This window comes from Hippoglossus stenolepis, chromosome 16, assembly GCF_022539355.2.
Source record: "Hippoglossus stenolepis isolate QCI-W04-F060 chromosome 16, HSTE1.2, whole genome shotgun sequence".
Taxonomy (NCBI): domain Eukaryota; kingdom Metazoa; phylum Chordata; class Actinopteri; order Pleuronectiformes; family Pleuronectidae; genus Hippoglossus; species Hippoglossus stenolepis.
In genome coordinates, this window is record NC_061498.1 from 10,643,196 (window position 1) to 10,668,894 (window position 25,699).

General features: G+C 44.7%; 1 protein-coding gene across 5 annotated transcripts in view; it reads left to right on the forward strand.

Moving 5' to 3' along the window:
* Positions 1-24,175, forward strand: part of sdk2a (sidekick cell adhesion molecule 2a) — an 84,700-nt gene extending 60,525 nt beyond the window's left edge. The window contains exons 15-45 of one of the 5 annotated variants that reach the window (XM_035181317.2): positions 271-418; positions 1,608-1,748; positions 2,110-2,291; positions 5,089-5,204; positions 5,470-5,665; positions 5,777-5,875; positions 5,980-6,171; positions 6,373-6,494; positions 6,620-6,729; positions 7,074-7,224; positions 8,477-8,714; positions 8,819-8,934; positions 9,049-9,238; positions 9,424-9,522; positions 9,958-10,152; positions 10,255-10,456; positions 10,897-11,000; positions 11,236-11,306; positions 11,436-11,571; positions 12,379-12,435; positions 12,916-13,017; positions 13,119-13,234; positions 13,352-13,538; positions 14,886-15,023; positions 15,696-15,878; positions 15,976-16,101; positions 16,191-16,355; positions 16,455-16,595; positions 17,889-18,057; positions 20,669-20,798; positions 22,755-24,175. In XM_035181317.2, the coding sequence (XP_035037208.1) occupies positions 271-418; positions 1,608-1,748; positions 2,110-2,291; positions 5,089-5,204; positions 5,470-5,665; positions 5,777-5,875; positions 5,980-6,171; positions 6,373-6,494; positions 6,620-6,729; positions 7,074-7,224; positions 8,477-8,714; positions 8,819-8,934; positions 9,049-9,238; positions 9,424-9,522; positions 9,958-10,152; positions 10,255-10,456; positions 10,897-11,000; positions 11,236-11,306; positions 11,436-11,571; positions 12,379-12,435; positions 12,916-13,017; positions 13,119-13,234; positions 13,352-13,538; positions 14,886-15,023; positions 15,696-15,878; positions 15,976-16,101; positions 16,191-16,355; positions 16,455-16,595; positions 17,889-18,057; positions 20,669-20,798; positions 22,755-23,174 (4,742 nt within the window). In that variant the 3' untranslated portion in view covers positions 23,175-24,175. The remainder of the gene's footprint in view (positions 1-270; positions 419-1,607; positions 1,749-2,109; positions 2,292-5,088; positions 5,205-5,469; positions 5,666-5,776; positions 5,876-5,979; positions 6,172-6,372; positions 6,495-6,619; positions 6,730-7,073; positions 7,225-8,476; positions 8,715-8,818; positions 8,935-9,048; positions 9,239-9,423; positions 9,523-9,957; positions 10,153-10,254; positions 10,457-10,896; positions 11,001-11,235; positions 11,307-11,435; positions 11,572-12,378; positions 12,436-12,915; positions 13,018-13,118; positions 13,235-13,351; positions 13,539-14,885; positions 15,024-15,695; positions 15,879-15,975; positions 16,102-16,190; positions 16,356-16,454; positions 16,596-17,888; positions 18,058-20,668; positions 20,799-22,754) is intronic. The other 4 variants (XM_047343956.1, XM_047343957.1, XM_047343955.1 and 1 more) reach the window with 4 other exon arrangements.
* Positions 24,176-25,699: the final 1,524 nt, after the last annotated feature.

The following is a 25,699-nucleotide window of genomic DNA, read 5'->3' on the forward strand; positions in this document are numbered from 1 at the left end:
TGTTTTTGTGGATAATTGAATTTCAATCTGATATTTAGAGAGGGAGTGTACAAAATAAATTACCTGTTTTTATCAGTGTGGCGGCAATATTATTACGGAAAATGAAACAATGGTGTGCCACGATAGTCAGGAATGACATTCAAATATGAGTTTGTGGAGAGATTATTCTCAAGAAACATTTTCTCACACAAGGTCATAAACTGACTGCTTGTTTTTTGCTCACAGCTCTTTTTGTATGTGCGTGTGTTTGTTTTTTCCTCTCCGTCTCAGATGCGCCTTGGACGGTGCTGCTGGCCAACATCGAGCCAGAGTCCACTGGGGTTACCGTTGGTGGCCTCATCCCAGCGCGCTCGTACCAGTTCCGCCTGTGCGCCGTCAACGACGTGGGCAGGGGCCAGTTCAGCAAGGAGACTGACCGGTGGGCATTGTTGCTGTGCATCCACAGAAAATGTAAAACGCTGCTGGTAGTCTACCGGCCGCGAGAACAGCGCTGCACTTTGTGGGCCCTTCGCAGTTGCCGAACGAGCCGCTCATCCGCCCCTCGTCTTGGCAGCTTAATAGAAAAAAATCCCCTGATTATTTCCTGTTAAGTCCACTTTTTGGCTTTCACTCCTGTGGGTGTAAGGGAGAGACGAGCCAGTTTTTTCCGGGACAGGCCGTTTTCAAGATAAAACTGTGAATGAGCTGAAATTGCACTTTGTGAAGACTTGATTCGTGTGCTGACCCAGCTTCATCTCTCTCCCCGCTATTAACTGTCTCGGCTGTACTTCGCCAGTAGAATACAGAGAGGCTTGAAAGAGGCAGAGATCCACATGGACTCAAATCTCAAGTGAATTCTTTGGGCTGGTAAGACGAAGCGGTCGTAACCAAACAGACGCACCCCACACCCAATCTCGCACGTGTTCTTAGGTCACCACAGTTCACCTGTACACGCCCCGTCGGCGCCACCAATTTGCTGCTTTTATTCCTGCAGCGTGGAGCTGTGCACCCCTAACCCACCATGCACCTTTTTCGCACCGCACACTCATTTGCAGAGCTGAGTTCTGTGCGAATGTGCCCGGACAAGAGTGCACCGCAGGAGGGTGACTGAGTGTCAGTGAGAGTGCAGGGCTTTTCTGAGGCATCTCTCCGGCACACCTCTTTGATCCTAAACACTCTGCTTTATCTCCTCCAGAGCAGTGCTCCGGTGCACTGGGAAGAAATCAAGATGTCATCTTAAATTGACTTAAGGGAAAAGTCTGCCTCGATCTCTCTTTCTTGTTCTTTTATATCGTTTTATCACCCGCGCTGTCTCTCCATTGTGCCGCTGCTCCATTTTTACCAGGGCCTCTTTGATCCTTGTCATGCCACAGCGAGATGTCCCTCTGTGGACAGTATTATAGAAAATGTGTTTTTGGACAAAGACACAGCCACATTTTTTCCCACTTTGCTATATGGAGCTTTACAGGAGAAAAAAAATAATACCAAAAGCGGGCTTTACTATGATTTGATGTCTATGATGAAATGAGATTGAAATATACGAAACCGATTATAATTAATGCATATCTCCACTCTTTGTCTCTTCCATCATTCCTCTCTCCCCTTTTTACTTTTCCATGCCGCACCAGGCTAACTCTCCCCGAGGAGCCTCCCAGTGCCCCCCCTCAGACCGTCATCGCAAGTGGCCGCACCAACCAGTCCATCATCATCCAATGGCAGCCGCCCCCGGAGAGTCATCAGAATGGTCCGCTCCAGGGCTACATCATCAGGTAGGAACATCGTGACAACCCGTCTAACTTCTTTCCGGGGATAGGTGCCCGTCCTACTGTGCTATGCAGATGTAATAATAACTGTTATGTCAGCTCCTTTTCTTCTTCTCCATTTCGCTTCATTCTCACTCACCGCTGCAATAGAATAATTGGTGCCAATTAAATACCTTCCTCTCTACTCCCTATTCATCTGTTGTCACCTCTCTTATTGTAACCTTTTAATATCTGTTCAGCCTGGCCTCTCTCCCCCGGCTCCCCTCTCTGCCGCTCTTCTTTTTCCCAGAGAATGTCCGTTCTAATATATTTATGTTTTTGTTCGTCTGTCTGTCTCTGTCTATCAATTACCGCCCCGGCCTGCCAGGTACTGTCTGTCTGGGCTTCCAGTGGATTGCCAGATGAAAAACATCACCAGTCCGGACCAGACCAGTCTGCTCCTGGAGGACCTCATCATCTGGACCAACTACGAGATCGAGGTGGCAGCCTATAATGGAGCAGGCAGGGGCACGTACAGCCACAAAGTCACCGAGTGGACTCTGCAAGGAGGTGAGCAGTTTCTGTTGGCTTCATGAATCCCATTTAACGCCTGCAGCCTCGTCCCTGTGGCTGAGCCCGCAGCACGAAACAGGGGAATGACGGTTCAATCCAATCATCTCTTATCAGCCTTCAAATTAAGAGCCAAATTTTTATCCGTAGCACATCGTCGCTTCGAATGCTTTGCTAACCTTGAAACAGGTGATTCACACACGTTGTTAAGACAACAGGCACTCTCTTACTCCGTCTGCACCCACGTAACCACTACTCACCTCTGTCTCTTTGGGCAAGTTCTGTGTGGTTAACTTTGCAGTAAATGCAATGCTCCAAAACAAATTATATGCAAACATGAGACATGAGCCAATAGCTTTATCGCAGCCTTTTTCTAAAAGAAGAAAAATATTCAAGGTCCTATTTTCGCCTGGTTGATTCTACTGTTTTAATTCCCTGATTTGAATCTTTTTTTTTTACTAGTGTGCCATGAAAAATTCTACATTTGTTTTCTCTGATGGCAACACTTCACAAAAAAATTAATCCTGGAGACGTTGGCAGCGTCTCTGAGCCCAGATTGAATTGACTCCGCACATAAACTACCCAGGTGATGATGCGCGTCAGGCTTGTGACATAGCTTACGACGGAAATTGCCTCCATTGATTTCTTGTCTCATTTTACATGCTGGGAAATATAATTAGAATGCACGTTGTGAACTCTCCGCTACACATTTCCATCAATCCCAGTGATTTCAACACCTTATGTTCTTTCCCTCTCTGTCTATTACAAAATCTTCAGAGGACCTGAAAGCACCATCTGGATGGCAACACAATGTTGCCGCACTCGATAAAGGAATCAGTCAATCTATCTATCCACCATAGTCACATTTGTTACTGTAAAATTACACCACGCTGAATCTAATAAGATTATTTGTGGCACCACATCAATGAACATTAAATTGTGAATCTGTCTCTGCAGAAAAAACCACACATTAACATGCAGACTTTTTTTTTTATCAAGATATATAACCAATGTAGACGTTAGTTAATGCATCAGCACCCTGAAAGGTTTCTTTTTTATTAGAAGTAGCTTGAACGATTTTCTCCTTTTCCCGCTTTCCTAAAAAAAAAAGTCAATTCATAGATTAGTCTTTAAAATGCTGCTGCCAGACTTAAACAAGCAGAAAAAAAGAGGATTCCGCTCCTGGTTTAGAGATGCTGCGCTCGCTTCCAGTTTGATTTGGAATTCCTTTAACTTGTATATAAAGCTTTGTAAGGCTTAACACACTCACATATCTCTGAATCCCTGTCATGTTAAATCCACTCCATGAACAGAGATCCTCGACACCAGACTCGCTAAAAACTCTCAAGAGCACTCACAAGAAAATTGTGAGTGTTTCCTGCTGCTCTGTTCTCCTCCGCCGCTCAGATGCAGGACAGGTGGATATTTTGGCTGCATTCGATTTTTACAGATGGCCTTACAGCGAGAAGGTTCCCGGTTCGAATCCCAGCTCGGCCAGGGGTCTTTCTGTGTGGAGTTGGCATGTCGGTGAATGGTTGTTTAAGCAGTATAGACATATCATTTTTGTTGGTTTCAAGTTTAAGATAATGTATTTGTTTACATAGTTTTTTCTTTGTTGGCAGGTTATAATTATTTACAGAGAAAATGTTAGGCATATGATTCCCTATATTTATCTGACCCAGGCGTTTTGTTTACCCAGTGGGTCTGTATCGCACACCACTCACACAAACACCTACACATTCACACACACCCCCATTCACTCTCTGTCAAATCGCATATTCGTGCTGCAAATGCAAATGTCGGTAACGCTGTGAAGAGGCTATTTAAATTCATGTTTATCTCTCCTCACTGTCATTTAATTTCTCACTTTTTCATCTTTACATTTCGAATTCAGATTATTTGTTGTTTCTCCTGGCTCCTTTATGTTATGGATGTGGAGTGTGAGTATGTGGGGTGTAAAGATATTCTATTTCTGTCACTTTCATTGGGCTTGATGATTATAAAATACTTCAGATGCTCCAGAAGTAATTGATCATATCTGGTATATGTTATTATTGAAATCTTGGAAACTTCAGCACTGATTGATGCCTTTTCAATCAATCATGTAATGAGTGGGTCCAAACTAGACTCTGCAAATAAACAAATGTGCCGCATTTGAGGAAAAAAATTAAAAAGCCTGAGATTGCTGTGTTTAATTATCAAAACTGTGAAACCTGGAAGGTATGTGGCAAATCTCGCCGTTTTATTTCCATCTCACTTCTCCTTGCGAAAAATTAATAATGATTTCATCATCCCAGTCACTGTCAGTGAATAGCGGCAGCGAACAAGGCATTCATGTTGTTTAGCTCAGCTCTCATTAATTAGACGTCTCCATCACTCACTCCATTAAAGGCACAAGAGCCGATCATGATGTGAATTTAAATACATTCAAAGGGAATCAAGGATAGCGCAGGGTTATAAGTCCCCGACTGTTTTCCGGTGTTACATCAGAATGGCATGCTCACTTCAAACAAAGTGCTGCAGGCTTCACCTGGAAGCCGCCTGAGGCAACCGCTCTCACACCCTGTTTGATTGGCATGTTCCTACCTCCTCAAATGAGCCAGAATACAAAAAAAAGAAACCACTTCAGACTGATTCTCACACCCAAAACGGGGCTGGTCTGAAAAATGTTATTTTTCCTCATCTACAGTCCCTCCTCATCCCCCCTTCCCTGGCTTTTCTGCAGCCCCTCTCCGCCTCTGCTCTCCCCCCCCCCACTCTAACGCTCTCATTTTTTTCCCTCCTTTCCCTGGATCAGTGCCCACTGTGCCACCAGGAAATGTACAAGCCGAGGCTGTCAACTCCAGCACGGTGCGTTTTACCTGGAGTGCCCCGAGCCCTCAGTTTATCAATGGAATCAACCAGGGATATAAGGTGAGCAGCCCCCCCTCTGTCAACTAGTGCTCTCTAGTGGCCAGAGGTAGAAGAGCACTTTGTCATCGAAGACGTGACAAGCTGTGACATTGGGGAACTAACCCCAATTTTTTAATGTAAATTAACTTAACAAATATATTTTTATGCCATCACTTTAAACTTGAAATTACATTTTCCTACAAAAAAGGATACTGTTGATATGGTCTGCGTTAGTAAGCCTATAACGTGGAAATTAAAACCCTGTGCCCAATGGCATCATTTCCAGCTGTTGGCATGGGAACCCAGTCATGCAAATGAGGTCGCCATGGTTACGGCGCGTCCCAACTTCCAGGATAGTGTTCATGTCGGCTACATCTCCGGCCTTAAAAAGTTCACCGAGTACTTCACGTCAGTGCTGTGCTTCACTACCCCAGGAGACGGGCCCCGCAGCCCGCCTCAGCGGTTGCGCACCCATGAGGATAGTAAGTGCAGCCATTCAGACTATTATATGGTAGTTGCAGATAAACTGAGATAATTATGTGTCAGGCTGTTGTTCTGTTCATTTAACTGCCTGCTGTTGTTATTTTTTAAAGCCCCTGGTGCTGTGGGACACCTCAGTTTCACTGACATTTTGGACACCTCACTAAAAGTCAGCTGGAAGGAGCCACTGGAGAAAAATGGAGTTCTCACAGGTAACCATTAAAGATAGCGTTAACATGTCTTCTTTTTGCACAATTTATGTGTCGCCGAGCTTTGTTAACTGGGGAAACTATTTGGGATTTGCCGACTCTTCCAGGCTACCGTATCTCCTGGGAGGAGTTCAACAGGACCAATACTCGGGTGACCCATTATTTGCCCAGCCTGACTCAGGAATACAAGGTGACGGGGCTCACTGCCCTCACCACCTACACCATCCAGGTCGCAGCCATGACCGCCAAGGGCCAGGGCCAGCTCTCCGCCTCCACCATCTCCTCTGGTGTGCCGCCAGGTCAGTGGTCAAATGAGCAAATTAACGATTTGACTGGAAGTAAAAAAAATTATTAAAATTCAAGTATTTTAAATATCCACCAAACACTCTGTTACTAGGTTTTAAAATGCACCTCTTTTGACTGAACAGATTTCTATTAAGGTTCTGTATGTTTAACAAACGTAATTTTTTAATTAGTCTTTCCTCTGTCCTCTTTCACAGAGTTGCCCGGTCCTCCCACCAATTTAGCCATTTCCAACATCGGCCCCCGTTCTGTCACGCTGCAGTTCAAACCCGGTTATGACGGCAAGACCTCCATCTCCCGCTGGCAGGTTGAAGCTCAGGTGAGACACTCTGACATAATAAGAACAACCTGTTTTTGTATGTCTGATGTCTTAACGTTGGCGTACAGGTGTAAGTAGCTTATTAGTTTCATTTATTTAGCCGCTTATATCACTCTGCGTTTCAGATTGGCATAATAGGAGAGAATGAGGAATGGCTGATGGTTCATCAGCTGGCTAATGAACCTGATGCTCGTTCGCTGGAGGTCCTGGAGCTAAACCCTTACACTTTCTACAGGTGAGCACACACTGCAAATTACGCTTGTAAACTGTATTTGCTATGTAATAAAACCCATATTTTGCACCATCGTCTTGTGTAAACTGATTCTCCTTTATCTTTATGATCCGTTTTACCGTCATCCTGAATATGTGGCTATGTGTGCATTGTTTTCTGTGGTTCTCGCCTCATAAACGGATCCTATTCTCCATTACTGCAATGACCTAGTTTCCCTTTGGCCATCATTAAAGTTTCATCCAATCTAATCTAATCTAGTCTAAAGTAATCTATCCTAATCCTTTCTCATATCGCTTCCATATCACGAGTAGAGGAATTCCAGAGTCAGCTATTTTTCTCTGCCCCAGGTTCCGAATGCGCCAGGTAAACATCGTGGGCACCAGTCCTCCCAGTCAGCCCTCCAGGAAGATCCAGACCCTGCAGGCCCCTCCAGACATCTCCCCCGCCAACGTCACCCTGCGCACAGCCAGCGAGACCAGCCTGTGGCTTCGCTGGGTGGTGAGTTTGCGCGGCTCATTGCACTTTGGGCGTGACTCAGTGCGTCTGGAGTTGGTTAGGTTTTATTAGATTTTTATTAAAGTCAAATATGCATGTCCGGGCTTCGACCTTGCACTACTGCACTGTACATTACGACTAGATGACTATTTCAATTTGCTTCCTTTTTTCATCTCTGTCCTTCTGGTCGGTGGTGGTGGTGGAAAGTCATGTTGGGATGAGAATGAACTGGCAAAACGCCCTTGATATAATATTTGAATGCTACACTCGTAAGCTAAGCTTTGTGAAAATCGGATTTAGGCATTAGTTATTTTGCCCATAAAAATCACAAAGGTCCGATTTTTTGGACAGTTTCTATCTTTCAGTTCTTTCTCTCTCTCATCGGCTAATTTGAAGGAAAAAAATACTTTAAAATCACTTTTATCGCAAAACCTCAATTTAGAAATTTAGCACACGTGTTTTGTCTTTATTGTGTGGCAGATTTTTACAATGCATGAAAATGTTAATGTGCTAATGTGTTCTTGTACTCTCGATGCTGAATACAGGTAATGGCATTTGTTATATTTTGGAAAGGTGCATGCACTCTGTCCTTGATTGTGGCTGCTGTCTGCATCAGTATTCGGCCAGTGTGTTCCCTGCTACATCTGCCCATTGTCGTCACGGTGCCAGTGGCTGAGCTCGGTGCCAGGCGGTGACAGACAGCAGCAAAGCACCCCCGCAGCTCCTGCAGGATTAAAAAAAAAGTGCATGTTACCTGGATTTAACAGCAGAGGGGTGTCAGCGGTGTGATACAGCACCGACAAATTAATGGAGTAGCGCCAGGATTTTTGGGCTCTTTTAAAAAAGCTGGGCTAAACTGTAGTAAAATTTTGTGGTCCACTTTATTGGCATGGCAGTGGAAGTCTTGGCAACTGGAATCAAGGCCACGTTAATTTGAAGAACACGAGCGCGTTCATAAAAGTCCAGTACATGTTTGCGTTAGGATACTCACTTATCATGTTCAATTATACGCATAGGTCAGTGTGAGATATTAAACATGCAGGTCTGTTTCTTTAATTTATTCTCTCTGGCTGAGTGACTTTTTGAGTCATTGCCAACACCTGCTTTTGCACGGCAGTTAATTTATATATTGATGAACTAATCACTCAAACCTGCACAGCAATCACGCTTTTAATTACTTTTCAATAACTATATTTCCTCATGAAGTATGAAATATTGAGATACAATTATTCATGAACTGGGGGATCTCTCACAGCCTCTTCCAGAGTGGGAGTACAATGGAAATCCGGATCTCGTCGGCTACAAGGTCCAGTACTCCAAAGCCGCCTCTAAAGGGGGCGTCCTTTCTCACGTCATCATGGACCGGCTGGAGAGGGAGTTCACCATCGAGGACCTGGAGGAGTGGACGGAGTACGAGGTCAGAGTTCAGGCCGTCAACGGTATTGGCTCAGGAACCTGGAGCCCGCCAGTCCACGGCAGGACCCGGGAGTCTGGTGAGGAGGGGGGAAATATGTCCACAGAAGCCCACTTTAAAAAAATCAGATAGATATGTATATTTGAAGTGCTCTAAACTTGGGCCTTTGCCTCCCTGCTGCAGTGCCCTCCAGCGGTCCCACCAATGTGTCGGCCTTCGCCACCACCTCCAGCAGCATCCTGGTGCGGTGGGGAGAAGTCCCGGCCACTGACCGCAACGGACTCATTTTGGGATATAAGGTCAAATAAGTGATCCACATCAGAATCTCTACATGACTGTCGAGTAAATTAAACAGCATGAAACCATCCCCTTCAAAAATCCCCTCACTGTAAAATGTCCCCTGCGTCTCTCAGGTTGTGTACAAAGAGAAGGACTCGGACAAAGCGCCCGACTTCTGGACGGTGGACGGCAACACCAGCCACAGTGTGCAGCTGAGCGCTCTGGGCAAGTACGTCCTGTATGAGATCCAGGTGCTCGCGTTCACTCGTATCGGAGACGGACGGAGCAGCTCGCCGTCCATCCTGGAGAGGACGCTGGACGACGGTAAACGGATTTAATCACGTTGTTATCGTTGAAACATTGTTTGTCTCTCAATGTTTTTAATGGCTACCAACGCTGAGAGGATTTCAGTTGATGATGTTCAATTTTCATTTCCTTGATGCAGTTTTTATGAAGGGATTTATGTCACAAATAAAACTAATTTAGATTTCTTGTTTTTTTTGCGACAGTGCCAGGACCTCCGGTTGGCATCCTCTTCCCAGAAGTCCGAACCACCTCAGTGAGGCTCATCTGGCAGCCGCCCGCACAGCCCAATGGCATTATCCTGGGTGAGTGTTCAATATACAGACTTCAGCTATTATTATTGTGAGGCGAAGGCAAGAGGCAAATTTATTTATCTGGTACCTTTCAACAACAAGGCGTTTCAAAGTGCTGTATACCTGCTGCGTTAAAAGGCATCAATACAAGGCAATTAACAAGGACACAGATGAAGAGGATTTATAAAGACAACAATAAAATGGAAGATAAAAGGAATAATTAGACCGAATAAAAGCTGGAGAGTAAAAGTTACAGCGCAGCTACAGTGAAGTGGGAGATGTGATTCAATTTTATAGAAGACAGTGGCAAAGAGAAAGTTCTGAGTTCAACAAAATACGTTGACTGCTCTCCACTATTGTTTGATTTTGAAGTGCGGCTGGATTTTTGTTGTCTTCGCTTCTGCTTTGTTATGCGTGACTGGGTGTTATATGAGTTTGTCCTCTCAGCCTATCAGATCACATTCAGACGAAACTCTTCAAATAGCAACGCCGCCACCGTGGACGTGCTGAGCCCCAGCGCGCGGCAGTACACGGCGACGGGACTGAAGCCGGAGCTGGTTTATGTATTCCGCCTCACCGCTCAGACACGGAAAGGTTGGGGGGAGGCGGCGGAGGCTTTGGTGGTCACAACAGAGAAGAGAGGTAAATATACTGCTGCTCAAATGTATTATTTAATTTATCCACCTCTTAAATATGTAATCAGGTTCCGGAGTGACCGTGCGTGTGTGTGTGTGCGACCTTCAGCTCGACCCCAACCCACAAGCCGCCCTGTTGTGCCTCAAGAGGAAGTCCAGGCGCGCAGAGTGCTGTTGTCATGGGAACCAGGCAGCGACGGCCTGTCCCCGGTTCGTTACTACACAGTCCAGTACAGAGAGCTGCCCGACAGTAACTGGACCGTCCACTCTGCGTCCGTCAGACACGAGACACACTCCTACATAGTGGACAGGTAGGCTTTAAATGTCCTCTGTAGAAAAACTGATATATGGCTGCACGTGCTTTAGTTCAGTCATGTAACGTAAGTACAAAATATGGGTAAAAATATATGTGGGGTGTGGTTAAAACTAGTAACCACTCCCAGATATAACAAAAAAGATCAAGTACAAAACATACAAAGTTATATTTTGGTATAAAAGAGAAAATTGGATGAAAAAATATATATGCTAAATAAAAACAGTATGAATATCATAATTTAAAAGAGCTTTATCTCTTTCTGTAGCCAGACAATAACACAGAGGAAACCAATAAATGCACATTTTCATTCCACAAGATAACTCCATTAGGTTTAATAGAGAAACTGGCCTGGAGATGTTTCATACAAAGGCAGATGAGGAATTCTTCGCCTGTAACACGACGTACACGTTGTACTTTTTCTCTATCTCTTTAAAGGTTAAAGCCGTTCACGTCTTACCAGTTTCGCATTAAAGCCACTAATGACATCGGAGACAGCGAGTACAGTCTGGAGAGTGAGGCCATCACCACGCTACAAGACGGTGAGACCTTGGCGACCTGATGCATCAGCGTCATTATCTGTTGTATGAACATGCCGTTACGTCCGTGTGTTGACTTTGGATTTACACAGTGAATATTTGACATCATCAGTGCTTGTTTTTTCGCTCCCATGCTGTTCCTATCCAGAATGTTTGAATTATATATCACTCTCCGCAGCTGGTTTGCTTTGTTAACACCAAAATTCCCTTTTTTCTGTGGTGTGTGCTTATCTTCCAGCCCCAGACAAAGCCCCAACAATTATGTCTGTTACACCTCACACAACCACATCTGTGCTGGTCCGCTGGCAGGTACGCTGTTGAATTACTTGGCGCTATGACTGGAAGAATGAATGGTGACATTGGAATTTGTTGGCCGGAGCTGCCGATTGTGTTTGTGAAGTTTTGAGCATTAAGCTCAACCTCCTCTCTTTTTCGCAGCCTCCCTCTGAGGATCACATAAACGGGGTCCTGTTGGGGTTCAGGGTCCGGTACCGAGAGTTACACTATGACAGGCTGCGCAGCTTCACCGTCCGTACGGTGAACAGTCCCTCTGCCAACTGGGCCGATCTCACCGGTGAGTTCACCTCTTCGCTGTTTCAACTACTTTGGGTTACATGCACGAACTGATTGATTCACCAATGTTCTTTTTTTATTGAGGTCGAATAATATATATATATGTATGTATATATGTACTTTATTGTGGGAGTGCCAGAGTTCTCACAATTTTACTTTTCTTATTTGATGCTTGTACTTAAAGCAGTCTGACAATATTTAAGAATTTTTTTGGTGCCAGTGCAGAGAATATGTAAATACATGTATAACAGCAATGACAATAATGAAAGAAAATAAAGATATCGAGAAAAAGGAATAAAAGAAAAAAGTTTAAAGAAAAAAGTTAGCTTGATAGTGCATGAACATATATATACATACATGTACACACATACATGTAAAGTATATCATACATGTTGCATATTGATACATTGACAAGGGCTGGATTCTGTATTATTATTCAGTTGTGATCCAGATGTTTCAGTTCTTGATTTCTAATTCTATAAGTTATTCTGTTAATTTCTAGTATGGTGTTCACGTTTGACTTCCAGTTGTTGACTGAAAAGTTCCTCGTTGTGTGTTTCATAGCTGTAAATCTTAAGTATCCTGTATTCGTATCTGTCTATTTCTAATATGATGTCAGATGGTGATTTGCCTAAAATAGTAAATTTGATTGGGAGTATTATCATGATAGAGATTTAATTGCCAGTATGTCTTGAGTAAGGGACAGAAAAGGAAAATATGTGAGTGAGTTTCCTAATGTCTCCACTCCTTCCTGATCCTTTGACCCTCACCCTTGTACTCCCGCTCTTCCCCTTCGTCGAACCTCCAGCTCCTTACAGTGTCAGGAACCTGAGTGAATCCTCACTCACCCAGTATGAACTGGATAGTAAGTGTTATATAATTTCCCTTTATGTCTTCTCCTGCATCGCTCCACGTCTGTCGGCACGTCATCTGTTGTACTTCACATCCACAAAACATGCCATTTGTATAATAATTCACAGCAAGCGCCCGTTGCACCATCCTCCCACTCAGTCGTATCCGCTAAGGAGCCGCTGCTGACTCGTATGATGTGTATACGGCTTTAATCTCTCCAAGATGCCCTACCATTATTTCAGTGTGTTTTCTTTCTTTGTAATCACTGACAAATCCCCCATGTCCCGACAACAACCTCCCTTTTTTTTATCAGTTTGCCTTATAATTCCACAACCTCGTTTTTTCGTTGTCTCTTTCATTTGTGATGCTGTGGTTGCAGTGGGCCTCACTATGACTGTGTGTGTGTGTCTCCTCGGAATAACTTCTTTTTTACTTTTTTTTTTTTTATCTTAACTGTTCTTTTAAAATAATGTGCTGGGTTCTGTCCTTGCAGATTTGAGTAAACACAAACGCTACGAGATCCGTCTCAGTGTGTACAACGCTGTGGGGGAGGGTCCGAGCAGCTCGCCACAGGAAGTGTTTGTTGGAGAGGCGGGTATGTTTTTTTTGTGTGTCTTCATCTTTGTTTCTTAACACGCTTACAAGCAGTGATAACATTTCTACTATAGTTATGATCTGAACTCTGCCCCATTCTAGTTCCAACAGCCCCTCCCCAGAATGTGGTGGTCCAGTCCTCAACAGCCACACAGCTGGATGTCACATGGGACCCTCCTCCTCTGGATGCTCAGAATGGGGACATACAGGGTTACAAGGTTCTTTCTTTTTCATCATGTCTTTCTTATTTCTCTATTTTCATTTTAAAAAACTTAATAAAATACTTTAATTCTGCAAACAATTCTGCATATCCTTAACTCTTACTCTGTTTCCAGATCTATTTCTGGGAGTTCCAGCTCCAGAATGAGACGGAGCGCCTGCGTACGCTGTTCCTGCCGGAGCTCGGGGTGAAGCTGAAGAACCTGACGGGCTACACCACCTACATGATGAGCGTGGCGGCCTTCAACGCTGCAGGGGATGGGCCCCGCTCCCTGCCCACCAGAGGGCGCACTCAGCAAGCAGGTGAGTTTGCACTGAATCCAGATGTTCAGAAAAGATTATAGTTATGGGTTAAAAAGGCTGAGACTCTTTATTTCTTTACACCTCACTGCCTTTCGTCTGACTAACTGTTACTACTTCAGATTATTTAACCAGAATGTGCTCATGTGGTTGTGTTGACTCTAACTCAAGGTTAAGAAAAATGCACAATCAATGCTTTTATCTTGAGTCAGTGTTACACAAAACTACAAAGTGCTACTACAGCTTTAAGACAAATAACTTAAGAGCCGATCCTCCTATTTCCCTAAGAACATTCTCACTGAGGAGCTTTGGTCCCGTGAGATACAGCACGAGAGATCACCTCCTCCAGGACAGGCCTCGGGGGTGGAAGCCCAGTGACAGCAGAGGAGCAATGAACACAGAGCGCATGGGGGGGACACATGTAGATTAGCTTTTTGGCTGCTGCTGCACAAAGACGCCTGTGTTTACCAGCGAGTGAGAGTCCCTCCTCTGCGGTTTCAGCACAAAAATGGTTTACAGTATCGTCTTTTCCGCCCCCTTGAAGGCTGTGACTTTGGTGAGGGGTACAAAGTGCTGAGAACTTAAAAACACAGGCAGGAATTTTGGCCCCAATGCACCACGGGGGAACTGGGAAGCGAGCCAGCGTGAGCTTTTGTGAATTTGATGCAGAATTGTGGCTAAATCCCGACACTTAGCTGGATCTGCGTTGGGTCAGCAGGCAGAATTCTCACAGCGCTCCATCAAGGTCACAGTAACATTCTTGTGTCTATTTTGAGTCCGATTTTTGGTGACGCACTTGCTTTTTTCCCCCATTTTTCACATTACTGCGAGCCACAGTTGATGCAAAATACATTTTATTGTAGCTCTGATAATAAACGATGAAAGCTCCTTCACTGCTGGTCTCATAATATTTTTGTTTCATATCATCTAGCATCATTTTTTCATGAATGTGTCAAATTGCTTTCCTTGCTTTGAGCGCTGCCTCTGGATTCCTGCCATGCTGTTTCTTTGTTGACAGTATAATTTCCCCTCGTGTGCGTCTGCCACAGAAGCAACTTAACAAATTGACAGTGTGCTAAATTACTATTATGACTTATTAAAACTCAAAAGTCTCCTGAAGAGCAATGTCAAGAATAAGGGACATAAATATTGCGGAATTCAAATTTAATTGAATGGCTTATTTAGCTGCTATTTTCGGTTTCACTGAGATTTTACAAATTGTATTTAATGGTAGCATATCCAGGTGATTGCAGCTTTGCAGTTGGGTTTGCAGATTGCACAGGGTTAAGTCTCAGAACTTTGAGGAAATCCAGCAGCCGTCACCTCTTCCCCCTCTTTCTCCTCCCAAAGCCCCCAGTGCTCCCAGCTTCATCCACTTCAGCGAGTTGACCACCACCTCCGTCAACGTGTCCTGGGGAGAGCCCAAGCAGCCCAACGGCATCATTGAGGGATACCGCCTGGTTTACGAGCCCTGCACTCCAGTCGATGGTGAGAAACTGGGCCTGGAGCCTCATAACTCTGCCATGTCCTGACTTTCCTCAGCTGGCTCCCTCAGATACTGATTTACAGCATCTAGCCTCATTACTGTGTTCCTTTTAACTCGCGCTGCTTAAGCTCACGTGCTAATCTGCCACATATGAGCACAGGCCCCGCAGTGGCATATATGGCACGGCTGATAAAAATATGTTGGAATGCTCTGGTGAGACTTTGCACGGCTTCCTCTCACACTAAGAGAAACATGGCTAATAGCTGGCTGAGTGCGGTTGCTTGGACCAGATTGTGAAGTAATTGAGAGCAGAGGTGGAATGCTGAGCAGGGGCTGCTGTGGTCCCACGGCTATCCACTAATGGACCCCGAGCAAAGCTAAGCAGAGCAGCAACAACAGGGAATACCAGTTGGTCTATTCTAAAAAGCGCTCAAGTGTCGCTTCCTGTCTGGATATCTGAGAAGCCGCTTGCATAATACACCTTTTTCTGTTAAATATGCATTTCTGTTATATATGTGTGTGTGTGTGCGTGTGTGTGTGTCTCTGACAGTGTCTGGTCTTATAACTGTTAGTCACTGTGAAGTTGTTGTGCGTGCCTTTGTGTGTCTGAGCAAAGCTTGGCTTTTTTTCGCTTGTAGAAAGCAGCATCTAGAGTCTTAGTGTTTCCTGTACAGACTCCTCTCCTCGCACTCCAGGTGTCAGTAAGATAGTGACAGTAGATGTGAAGGGCAGCACCCCCTTGTGGATGAAGATCAAAGACCTGGCCGATGGCGTCACCTACAACTTTCGCATCCGAGCTAAAACGCTCACTTACGGCCCCGAGGTGGAGGCCAACATCACCACCGGGCCGGGAGAAGGTGCTCTTTTCTAATGTTCATGTAGATTATCTTATTTCTTTTAAGTGGCTCCTTGACAGAATGACACTAACCTTGTTTTTTTTTTCATCGTCCCAAGGAGCCCCAGGCCCTCCTGGAGAACCCTTTATTTCTCGTTACGGCACCGCCCTCACGCTGCACTGGACGAGTGGCGATCAAGGTCGTGCACCCATCACGAGATACGTCATTGAAGCCAGACCCTCTGGTGAGCCACAGCAGCTCCGGACTTCTTAGTCCTTCCTCCGTGAACATTACAGTGATTGTTGATGTGCTGACATGTTTTATCCTCTTTAGATGAAGGATTGTGGGATATCCTTATCAAAGACATTCCTAAAGAAGTGACATCCTACACACTTAACCTGGACATGCTAAGAGAAGGGGTCACCTACGACTTTCGAGTGATAGCGGTCAATGACTACGGATATGGATCTCCCAGCGCTCCTTCCCCTTCCATATCAGGTTAGTTGTACTATAATTAGAATTAATCCAAAACTGTGCTAATTATACAAAATAATGTTTTATTTATGTATTAACTTGTGTTACTTGTTGTGTTTTCAGCCCAGAAAGTTTCTCCGTTCTATGAGGAGTGGTGGTTCCTGGTCGTGATTGCTCTGGTTGGCCTCATCTTCATCCTGCTCCTTGTTTTCATCCTCATCATCCGAGGCCAGAGTAAAAAATACACCAAAAAGGCAGATTCAGGTAGGAGACCCAGCTGACTGCTCAACTCAGCGCCACCGTTTCTCTTTCTCTGTGTTTCTGCAGCTTAAGCTATCGACTGGATTCCGTCTTCCTCTCAGACAGCGCTGCTGAGAATTGCACTTTAATGATTGCACATCCGAGGTCTATTTTCTAAGATGGAAGTGTGAAGGTTCACACAATTAGACAAATGACCTGTATTCCCGAACATAGTTTGAGCTGACGGGCAAGAGATGAGAGTAAAAGGTTACCAGCTGAAATAGGCAGATGAATAAACATTATTGTTCATGTTTAACTGCAGTGAGGATCAATACTGGGATTAATGGCTTGGCAGCGGTTTAACGCTCAGGTCATTAGTCAGGCTGAGAGTAATTATATAAATACAGCACCAGTGGCTTTCACACCACTGAATCAAGAAGCCGATTTTCATGACTTCGAATTATCCCAGGTGACATTTCTGTAGATAGAAACTCTTTATCAGGGTTTTGTCTTCAATCCCCCCAAAAAAGGAGGACAGGGGGAGTTAATCAACATTAGTGGATGTATAGTTCGTGGTCAGTTGACAACTAATTAGAGTGTAGGGCACTTTTTGGGAATTGGTCTGGAACTGCTCAGAATAGACGGACATGGTGGTATGAGAGGAAGGAGGGAGACTTGGGTGAAAGAGTGAAGGGTCAGGTCAAGCCTTCCTAAATCTCCTACTAGCCGCTCTTTGGCTCAGTCAGTCTTTAGCGTGGTGCCAGGGTTACCAGGGTCAGTGAATGGGGCTTGGCAGGACCGGTCCAGACAAGGACTGTGTTTGTGTGGGGATACAAAGAGGGTCTCTTAGCCCCTCTCAGCCCCTCCCCACTTTTCCCAGCCGTGAAGATGGACTGACCCGCTGGCGGCTGGTTGTTTTTCCGAGAGGTGTGGGACCGGACAGTGATGATGATGATGTTGATCTACCGATGAAGTCAGAGAAAGCAGCATTTGATGTTGTTGTGACGTGTAAATTGAGGATGAAGTGAATAATGAACATGGTTGTGACAGTTCCCTTCAGCAAGGCAGGGTGTGTGTGTGTGTGTGTGTGTGTGTGTTCATGGGTGGGTTAAATGTTCAGGTAAAATGTTCAGTCTTCCTCTTATTCCTCTTCTTCTTCCTCTTCTGCTTCCTCTTCTTCTAAAATCCATGTGTACAGCTATTCCGCTGGTTTGACAAAAAGTACCCATGCGCATGTTCACGCCTGAAGCTTTATTGTGTAACTATGCTCAAGACTGAAGATCACAAATCACTTATTTTATTCCACGACCATTACAGTGTCGTCCTCCTACCCCTGTCCAGGCAACCACTCCAACTGCACAGCGCTGCCCCTGACCCACGGAGAAATGGTGCGCCTGGACGAGGGACGCTTCCCGTCCCTGGAGCTCAACAACAGACGCCTCTCCATGAAAAACTCATTTTGCCGCAAGAACGGCATCTACACACGGTCAGTGCCATCAGTCATCCGCGGCGGTCAGCTGACCATTGCATTCATTTCCTGCAGGGGAAAATATTCCACTTCATAAATAATATTGTTAACCACGTTTTGTATGAGTTCCCTCTTCCAGCTGAGTGTGTTACTTATGATACTGACAGGAATTAATAATGTAGTGTTTTGTGTCCCCCCCCTTCCCTCACAATAGTCTGTCATTCTTGAGAGAACAAACTGTGCCTGGAGGAATCCAGCTGCTGATTTCAGCGTCCTTCCGCTCCCTTGTTGATATTCAGTGTTTGTGTGAAGCAACAATTTATATAAGGGGGCAGCACAATACCAGCTGATTAGCATTCATGAGCTTCTGCATGGGCCCTTTGTCCGTCCGTCACCGCTTCGGAGAAAAGGGGTGCTTATGGGTCAGAGCCGGCCATTTTCACATTGGCCCCGAGCCCAGAGTTTCTCTCTCAAGCGCCGTCAGTGTGAGAACGCGTCCGACAGCCCACCAGCCGGACTTTGGCAAACTGGCTCTTTGGTCATGTTTGCTTACACGTTAGATAAGAGGAATTTCGCAAACGCTGCAGCATGAGAAGCAAAAGGAATGTTCCACGCAGAGGCATGGGTCACACATTGGGCGACTGCACGGGCGGATGGTCATGTGGTTGCTTTGTGGGGTCGGGGGGGTTCAAAGTCTGCTTCTTGTCATTGCAAAATACAACATGATTTTCGCTTTAGTGTGCATATTATTGTTGAATCGAGGGGTGGGCAGTGAGGGCGGGGGAGTCTCTGCTGATTTTTACTTGACCGTGGAGGCCAAAGAAGGGGATCAAAAAGGCCTTGAGATCCTCCCTCTCTTTGAAGGGCTCCTCTCTGGTTCTGTGCTCTTCACTAATGATCTGTGGACGGAGGAGGGAGAGAGGGAGGGCTCCCTGCGGGATTATTTGAAAGGGTGAGGGAAAGAAGGATGAATTAGTCAGATAAGGCAAAGGGAAACATACAGCGCTCCTAAATAATTCAAAGCTCCCGGCCAGCATTTTGGGTGTAGGTGTGATAGGAGGTAGGAGCATCCATCACTCCTCTGTGCACATGTGGCCCCGTATTCTTCTAATGTCTGAAACAACCTTGTCTGAATTCTGAGTCAATATATATATATTTTTTTTTTTCGCCTCCGCACGTCATCCCCTTCAACCCAGAGGAGATGTCCCTTTGTTGTGTCTCAATCCCTTCATAGCCTTTGCCATGTTGTGTCTTCTGAGCTCCCTGATCTTGTCATTTCCAGCGACTTAGCTCCTGCACACATCTCAGTATATATATATATTCTTTTTTTTATTTTCCCTTGAGAGGTCGTCAGGGTTGTCTGCTTTATGCTCCGGTATTTAACTTGACATCACAGAGTTTTATGCTTGTCTCTTTTGCCCCCACGTACAATGTTTTCCATTTCGAATCATTTAAACATTTACTTTCATGCCATTCCTAGTTTATGTAATTCTTTCGGCCATTTTTTTCTCTAAAGCCAGCGGAGCAAAGTCTTGCCCGAGTGCGTTTAGCCCGAGTTACGTACTGAGCCCACTGATGTAGCTCGGTGATGTGAAGATAGTGGTCCGGTCTGACCATCCCATGCAATCCAAGCAGAGCTTGAACACAGCAGCAGTCATCACTGCACAAAAAGGAAAATAATTGCCTGCACAGATGTTTCTTGCTGCTTCACTTTTACGGACTTAATGACTGGAGCCAAAAGCAGCTACGGGTCTATTTACTTGACCTGCACTCCTAAAAGAACTTCCTAATACTTTGAGCTCAGGGCCATGCTTTGTTACAGAGCCTTTCTGCAGGATGTGTAAATCTACAACCGACACGGCATGTACGGTCTTTCAGCTCTAATCACCACAAAGAATCCTTTCATGGAGATACTCATGTTTAAACTGAATTCTGTTTGAGCATCTCATGACGGTTAAAGTCCCCCTGCTGCTGATGCTCCCAGCAGACATTTGTTAAAGATCAGGGTCAGGGAAATAGCAAAAGAGTAAAACCACATGTAATCTCTTCCCTAAGTGTTCTGTTAGTGGCTGCCAGGGATGTATATGTGCATGTTGAAGTAAGTAATCAGCACTCTTCAATTGTACCTGCACCAAGGAGGGTATGTTTGCGCCCTTTTCCGTTTGTTTGTTGGTTGTTTTGTTGGTTTTTAAGCAAGGTTACGAAAACAACTGCTGGACAGATTACCACAGAAATTTGGTGGAAGGATGAGGAATCATTCTTGGTGCAGATCCCGATGAGGGGGCGGATCCAGTAATCTTTTTTATCACTTTTTTTTGTGTGTGGTCATTTTCACTGATACTGCAGAGAGATTTGTGCAGTTTGATTGAATTTAAGGGGACTGTTGGGCCTTGGTGGAGGTATGTGCTCTACTTGCAGACTTCAGTTAGTCATGTGAAAGGTGTCAGTCACAGGAATGACAGGGCTATTGTATATATCAAGATGAGGGAGATTCCCAAAGCAAAAGATGCAGATGATGATGAAATGAAGCATGATATAACCTCTGTCCCTCTTTCCCTTATTTTCTGCCTTTGGCGTTCAGTCTTTCATCAACCCTCTTTCTCTATCTCCCTTTTCTTCATCTGTACAGTTCTCCACCAAGACCCAGCCCTGGAAGTCTGCACTACTCAGACGAGGATGTCAGCACTAAGTATAATGACCTGATTCCTGCAGAGAGCAGCAGCCTGACTGAGAAACCCTCCGAGATATCGGACTCCCAGGTGAGCAGTGGCCCTGCCTCGCAGCCAGTGTCGTCTTTGTGTCTGGAATCGGCAAAGATATGAATTAGAAAAAGTAAAATTCAGAAAACTTATCCCAGTGTTTTCCCTCGTGCCACAGTCACCGTCTATCATCTCGATAACTTCCACTGTTTTTTTTGTCATAATCACTGCTTTGCTAGATGCATAAACTAGATAGCTGTCTAATTAAGAAGCAGAAGAAATTAATGACAGTCAACAATCTGCCTCGAGTGGATCGCCTCAAATTAAATATCCTGTGTGAGCACAGGCCAGTCATGGCTGACATTTCCGGCAACTGAATTCTAATACTGTCTGCTCTCGTGGGAAAAAAACTATTGAGCCACTTCTCACGTCTCATTTGGAATATCTTCACAACTAATTAATTCTCCTCAAACAGGAAATGCCCTGTTAATCTGGCCTGCTGAGTCTCAGCTCATCATGTGATCATCTCAAGAGCTCGGTGGTTTTTGTGTCTGCGGAAAACAGGGAGGTCCAATGAAGGGAAAGGGAGTGTAGAAGTGATGAGGAAGAAGATGATGATGGATGCCAAAGACAGAGAATCGGATTGCAGCAGATTCTGAACATCTGTATTCCCACACTCGCTCCGGGTCTCCCTGGCCAATTTATCTGGTACCTGCACAGTCGAAACATTGTTCGCTCCCCTTTGAACAAACACGGCTCTCCCGGGAGACACAGACGAGTGTTATTCTTTTCCTCTGTATTGCCTCCCACTGTTTACCTGCCACTTGTGCAAATAAATGGAGCTTCAGCATCTGTTAGGCTGCAGCGTCTCAATAGAGCCATGGATAGGCAGGCACTTGTCAGGCACACAAATGCACCAAGTGTGTGATGTTTTCTCTGTGAGTAGTTTGCTCTCTTGCTTGTTGTTTAACTGTTTGTGTTTCTCAGCCTGTACAATGTGCAAGAGCCACCCACACAAACATTACTACATTATAAGACTGAGGAGTGTTTAGTATGACGTCAAAAAAACTCATTAATCCTGCAAACGTTATCTCTGTCAAATTCTAGGACGCTCTTGTCTACACTTATCAGATCTGTGCTCCACAGAGCAATGGGTGAGATCCTCGAGATTATCTGCCCCATAGGATCGCACGTGGATTCATAGATTTCCAGTTGTCTCTCTGTAGATATTCCCTGCTGTGACTCAGTAGCTTTAATCCACACTTGTATGTTTTAGCTTTGAAACGTCTAAAATCACTTTTGCTACGTTAACACTTGGTGTGCACACTAGTTTGAAAACTTCGGAGACGCCGCTTGCTCCGTTTTAGTTTGAAAAGGCAGCTGCGTTTTAGACGAACGGGCAGAAATGGAGACATTTGGAAACAATGATGCGGGCTCTCTCATTCGACTCCACTACCAGGTCTAAATGAACAGTGTTGCTTGTGCGTCTTTTACCAAAACTAGCAGGTCTACGCTGGTTATTTATTTGATGGTGCACCCACCAAAAAATGCAGTTTGACTCCCTTTTTTTCTCTCTGTTCAGTTATGTTCAACGTCACAAATGTGTCCGAACCAGAGCAGCTCTCTAACCTTGCTGTTTCGCCGGTGTTGCACCTCGGACAATGCAAGTAAAGAAAGAAATCGATAAAGCCGATAGAAACCTGTTTCTACTGCAGAGTCGTTTGACCTCGGAGTGAATACAGATTGTATACATTCCCACTGAGAATCGTGCGATATATATATTTAGGTTTGTTAAGTACGGACAGAGATTATCTCTTATTTAAAGTTAAAATGCTACACTAACACATACCGAGTGTGGATGTAGCCAGTGTTGCAGTAGAATCAGCCTTGATTTGTGAATGTGTAAATGTAGCCGCCATTATTCTCTGTAGTCAGAATCCTAAATGTCTGCTGTTGTATTCCACTGTATTTGGTCACTGCGGTGATTTCTAACTCTGTTTCCACGCCGACTCACAGGGCAGCGACAGCGAGTATGAGATGGATCAGAGCCGACAGAAGACGCACTCCTTCGTCAACCACTACATCAGCGACCCCACCTACTACAACTCGTGGCGGCGGCAGCAGAAGGGCGTCTCTCGTCCACCGGCGTACGGCTACTCTCAGCCCGAGCCCCTGGTGGAACAGGAGCCGCGGCAGCACCCCCCGCCCGTGCCCCCTCTGCCCCCTCTGCCCCCTCTCGTCCCCCAGAGCGCCCCGTCCCCGCAGCCGCAGTGCCAGGGCCAGGGCACTCTGTTCAGGCCTAAGGGAAGCCGGACTCCCACCCCCTCCCTGCTGTCCTCCGAGCCCCCCAGCCAGCACAGCACCCTCTACAGGCCCCCCAGCAGTCTGGGCTGTGCCGCTCAGGCACCTACCGCGGGCTTCTCCTCTTTTGTTTGACACACAGCTCTCCTTCCAATAACAACAGGACCCTGAGGACGAGTCTTTGATTTTGTTGTTGTTGGTTTATTTGTATTTCACTCTTTCTTTTTGATCCTTTGGTTTTATTTTTTCTCAGCTCTCTCTTATTGACGGAGTTGTTGCTCAATATTAAGCATTGCAGGCATCTTGAATAGCGCTTTCTTCTCTGTAAAGAGTGTGTGTGTATGACTGTGTGTCGCGCGTATGGTTGGTTTGTCCATGTAATATATATTTCATGAAAAGACAATCATTTGAAAGTTTATATGCGTCGCTTGAGTAAATTTATTTGACGGTTCAACAAGACGAACAAGGGATAAAAAGAACCTGAGGTTCTGAAAAAAACAAATCCTTGTTTTAAAAATGCTGTATCATTGTTTAACATGAGAGCTTTATGGAAAAAAAACACCCCCTTAGAACCATAGTTTATGGACCACTTGGCTTGCTGAGACTGAACAATGGGAAATCCACCTCTGATGGAAAACTGTGATGTTTGAGAAGAGGACAAACGTAAAGTGAGAAATGGACTCGGACTTGACGGGAGGCAGGAGTGGTCAGTGTGGCTGTTGGCTGCCTCTGAGTTTCTCACTCTGCCTAATCATCGTTATCTCCACCAAGGGGGTTTTCACACGTGTCCGTTTACCTGTCAGCAAGATTATGCAAGAAACTGATTAGCACCAAACTTGGTGGAGTGATGTGACGTGGTCTGAAAAAAAGAACATTACATTTTGGGGCAGATTTGGATCATTGACTAGGACTTTGAAATTGTTGCCCTGAAGTCTGGTGTATGTTGTTTGACGTCGGCCTCTGCGGAGGTACGAGCTCTCTACTGAGTGCCATCCTAGTTGGAACTGCATTATGTGTTTACTGTATGTACTTGTATTATATTGTTTACAAGATATTTATATCAATCAGCTTCAGACATTTCCAGAACATCACTAGTGACAATGTTATGAATCACATTAAAGCATTGTGGCACCTTTTATAGTAGTCTGGGGAATATGTCAATTGTGTGCTGGTGTCAGTAGATATACAAACTTAGACGACTTTATTAACATGCATTGGTTTGCCTTTGTGATTACACACAGAATATAACACTGGACCAAAAGCACAAATCTCCCTCTTCTGATCACAATCACAGCAAACATAGTGCTATTAATAGAAGTGCAAGAATAACTCACTTTGATCAGGTTCCTAAGACATAAGGAACAGCAGTAGAAAATGTGATGAATTGACTGAGTAGATCTCTACAGCACTCAATATAAGATAAATTATTATTTAAATTTTCCGTTACAACACTATGTGAAATTGCGGAAAAAACCTGAATAGGAAAATCTCATTTGTATTTATCTCAATTTGTTGATCAGGCTAAACAAAAGGCCAGCTCATAGACTGTATATAAAGATGGACGACGCGACTGCTCCCTAAAAGTGAAGCCGAACCGTGTCGATCGGCCCCTGGTGGCTGGCTGCAGTATAGGTCATGACTCCTGCCTCCTCTATGTTAGTGGATGGGACATGGACCGAACTAAAACCTCACAATACACGTGAAATAAAGTTTACTCGCAGATAGTTTGTATCATTTTAGGTAAGTCTTATCACACCATTGTTTTTCCAAGTACAAATTTTTCACAAGTTTTGTTTTAATTAGTTGTTCAATCATATAAAATTGGGGGTAAGACATCATGACTGACAGCGGAAACTGACTCACGATTGGCCGAGAGCGTGTATCGACAGGACCTCTTGTGCCGCGGCTCCATCCCCCAATCGCTGCTGTGATATGGCTTCAAATGTGGAAGATGGCGGCGTGCGTATCGGATGTTTTGGCTTTGGGACATTTTCATCCGTTTTTATATACAGTCTATGCGCCAGCGGGACTGTGTATCTATGTTTATTTAAAAAAAACAGCTTTATTAAAGGACGGACATCAACAAGACACAGGTATTGTCTGTGCAAACGTATCACAGAGGGTTGTGTTGTGATATCTATTTACAGTGTGACATGGCATTGAAACGATGACTAGAAATGTGTTTTATGCTCTCAGTGCACGCATATACAGATGTTATGATGTTTTCTACCGCACCTTTGAATATACTGGTTCTTTACTACACTGGTTCCTCTACTATACTGCTGTGCTGCAGTCGGACCCCTTAGTGTATACGACGTAGACGTTTGGTCCACAAGGTCCAGAAATATCATCTGTCTAATTACCAATGTGAACATACCTGTATACATTATTAAGGAAACATTATGGACCTATTCATGGTGGCTCTCTAAAATAAAACACTCTATTTTTTAAAGGCTTTTCTTCATCTGAATATTTTAGATTACTATAATACAGATTTGGAAAAAAAAAGGTGTGATTTTTTTTAATTCAAATTCGACATAAGAGAGGATTAGCAAAGCTTTGAGTTTCTGACCCCTGAGACAACTGTTTAGCACAGACAGACAGTTCTAAGTAGACCTATTTGCATAGTCTGGTAGGCAAAGGTATTATAGGTGAAACTT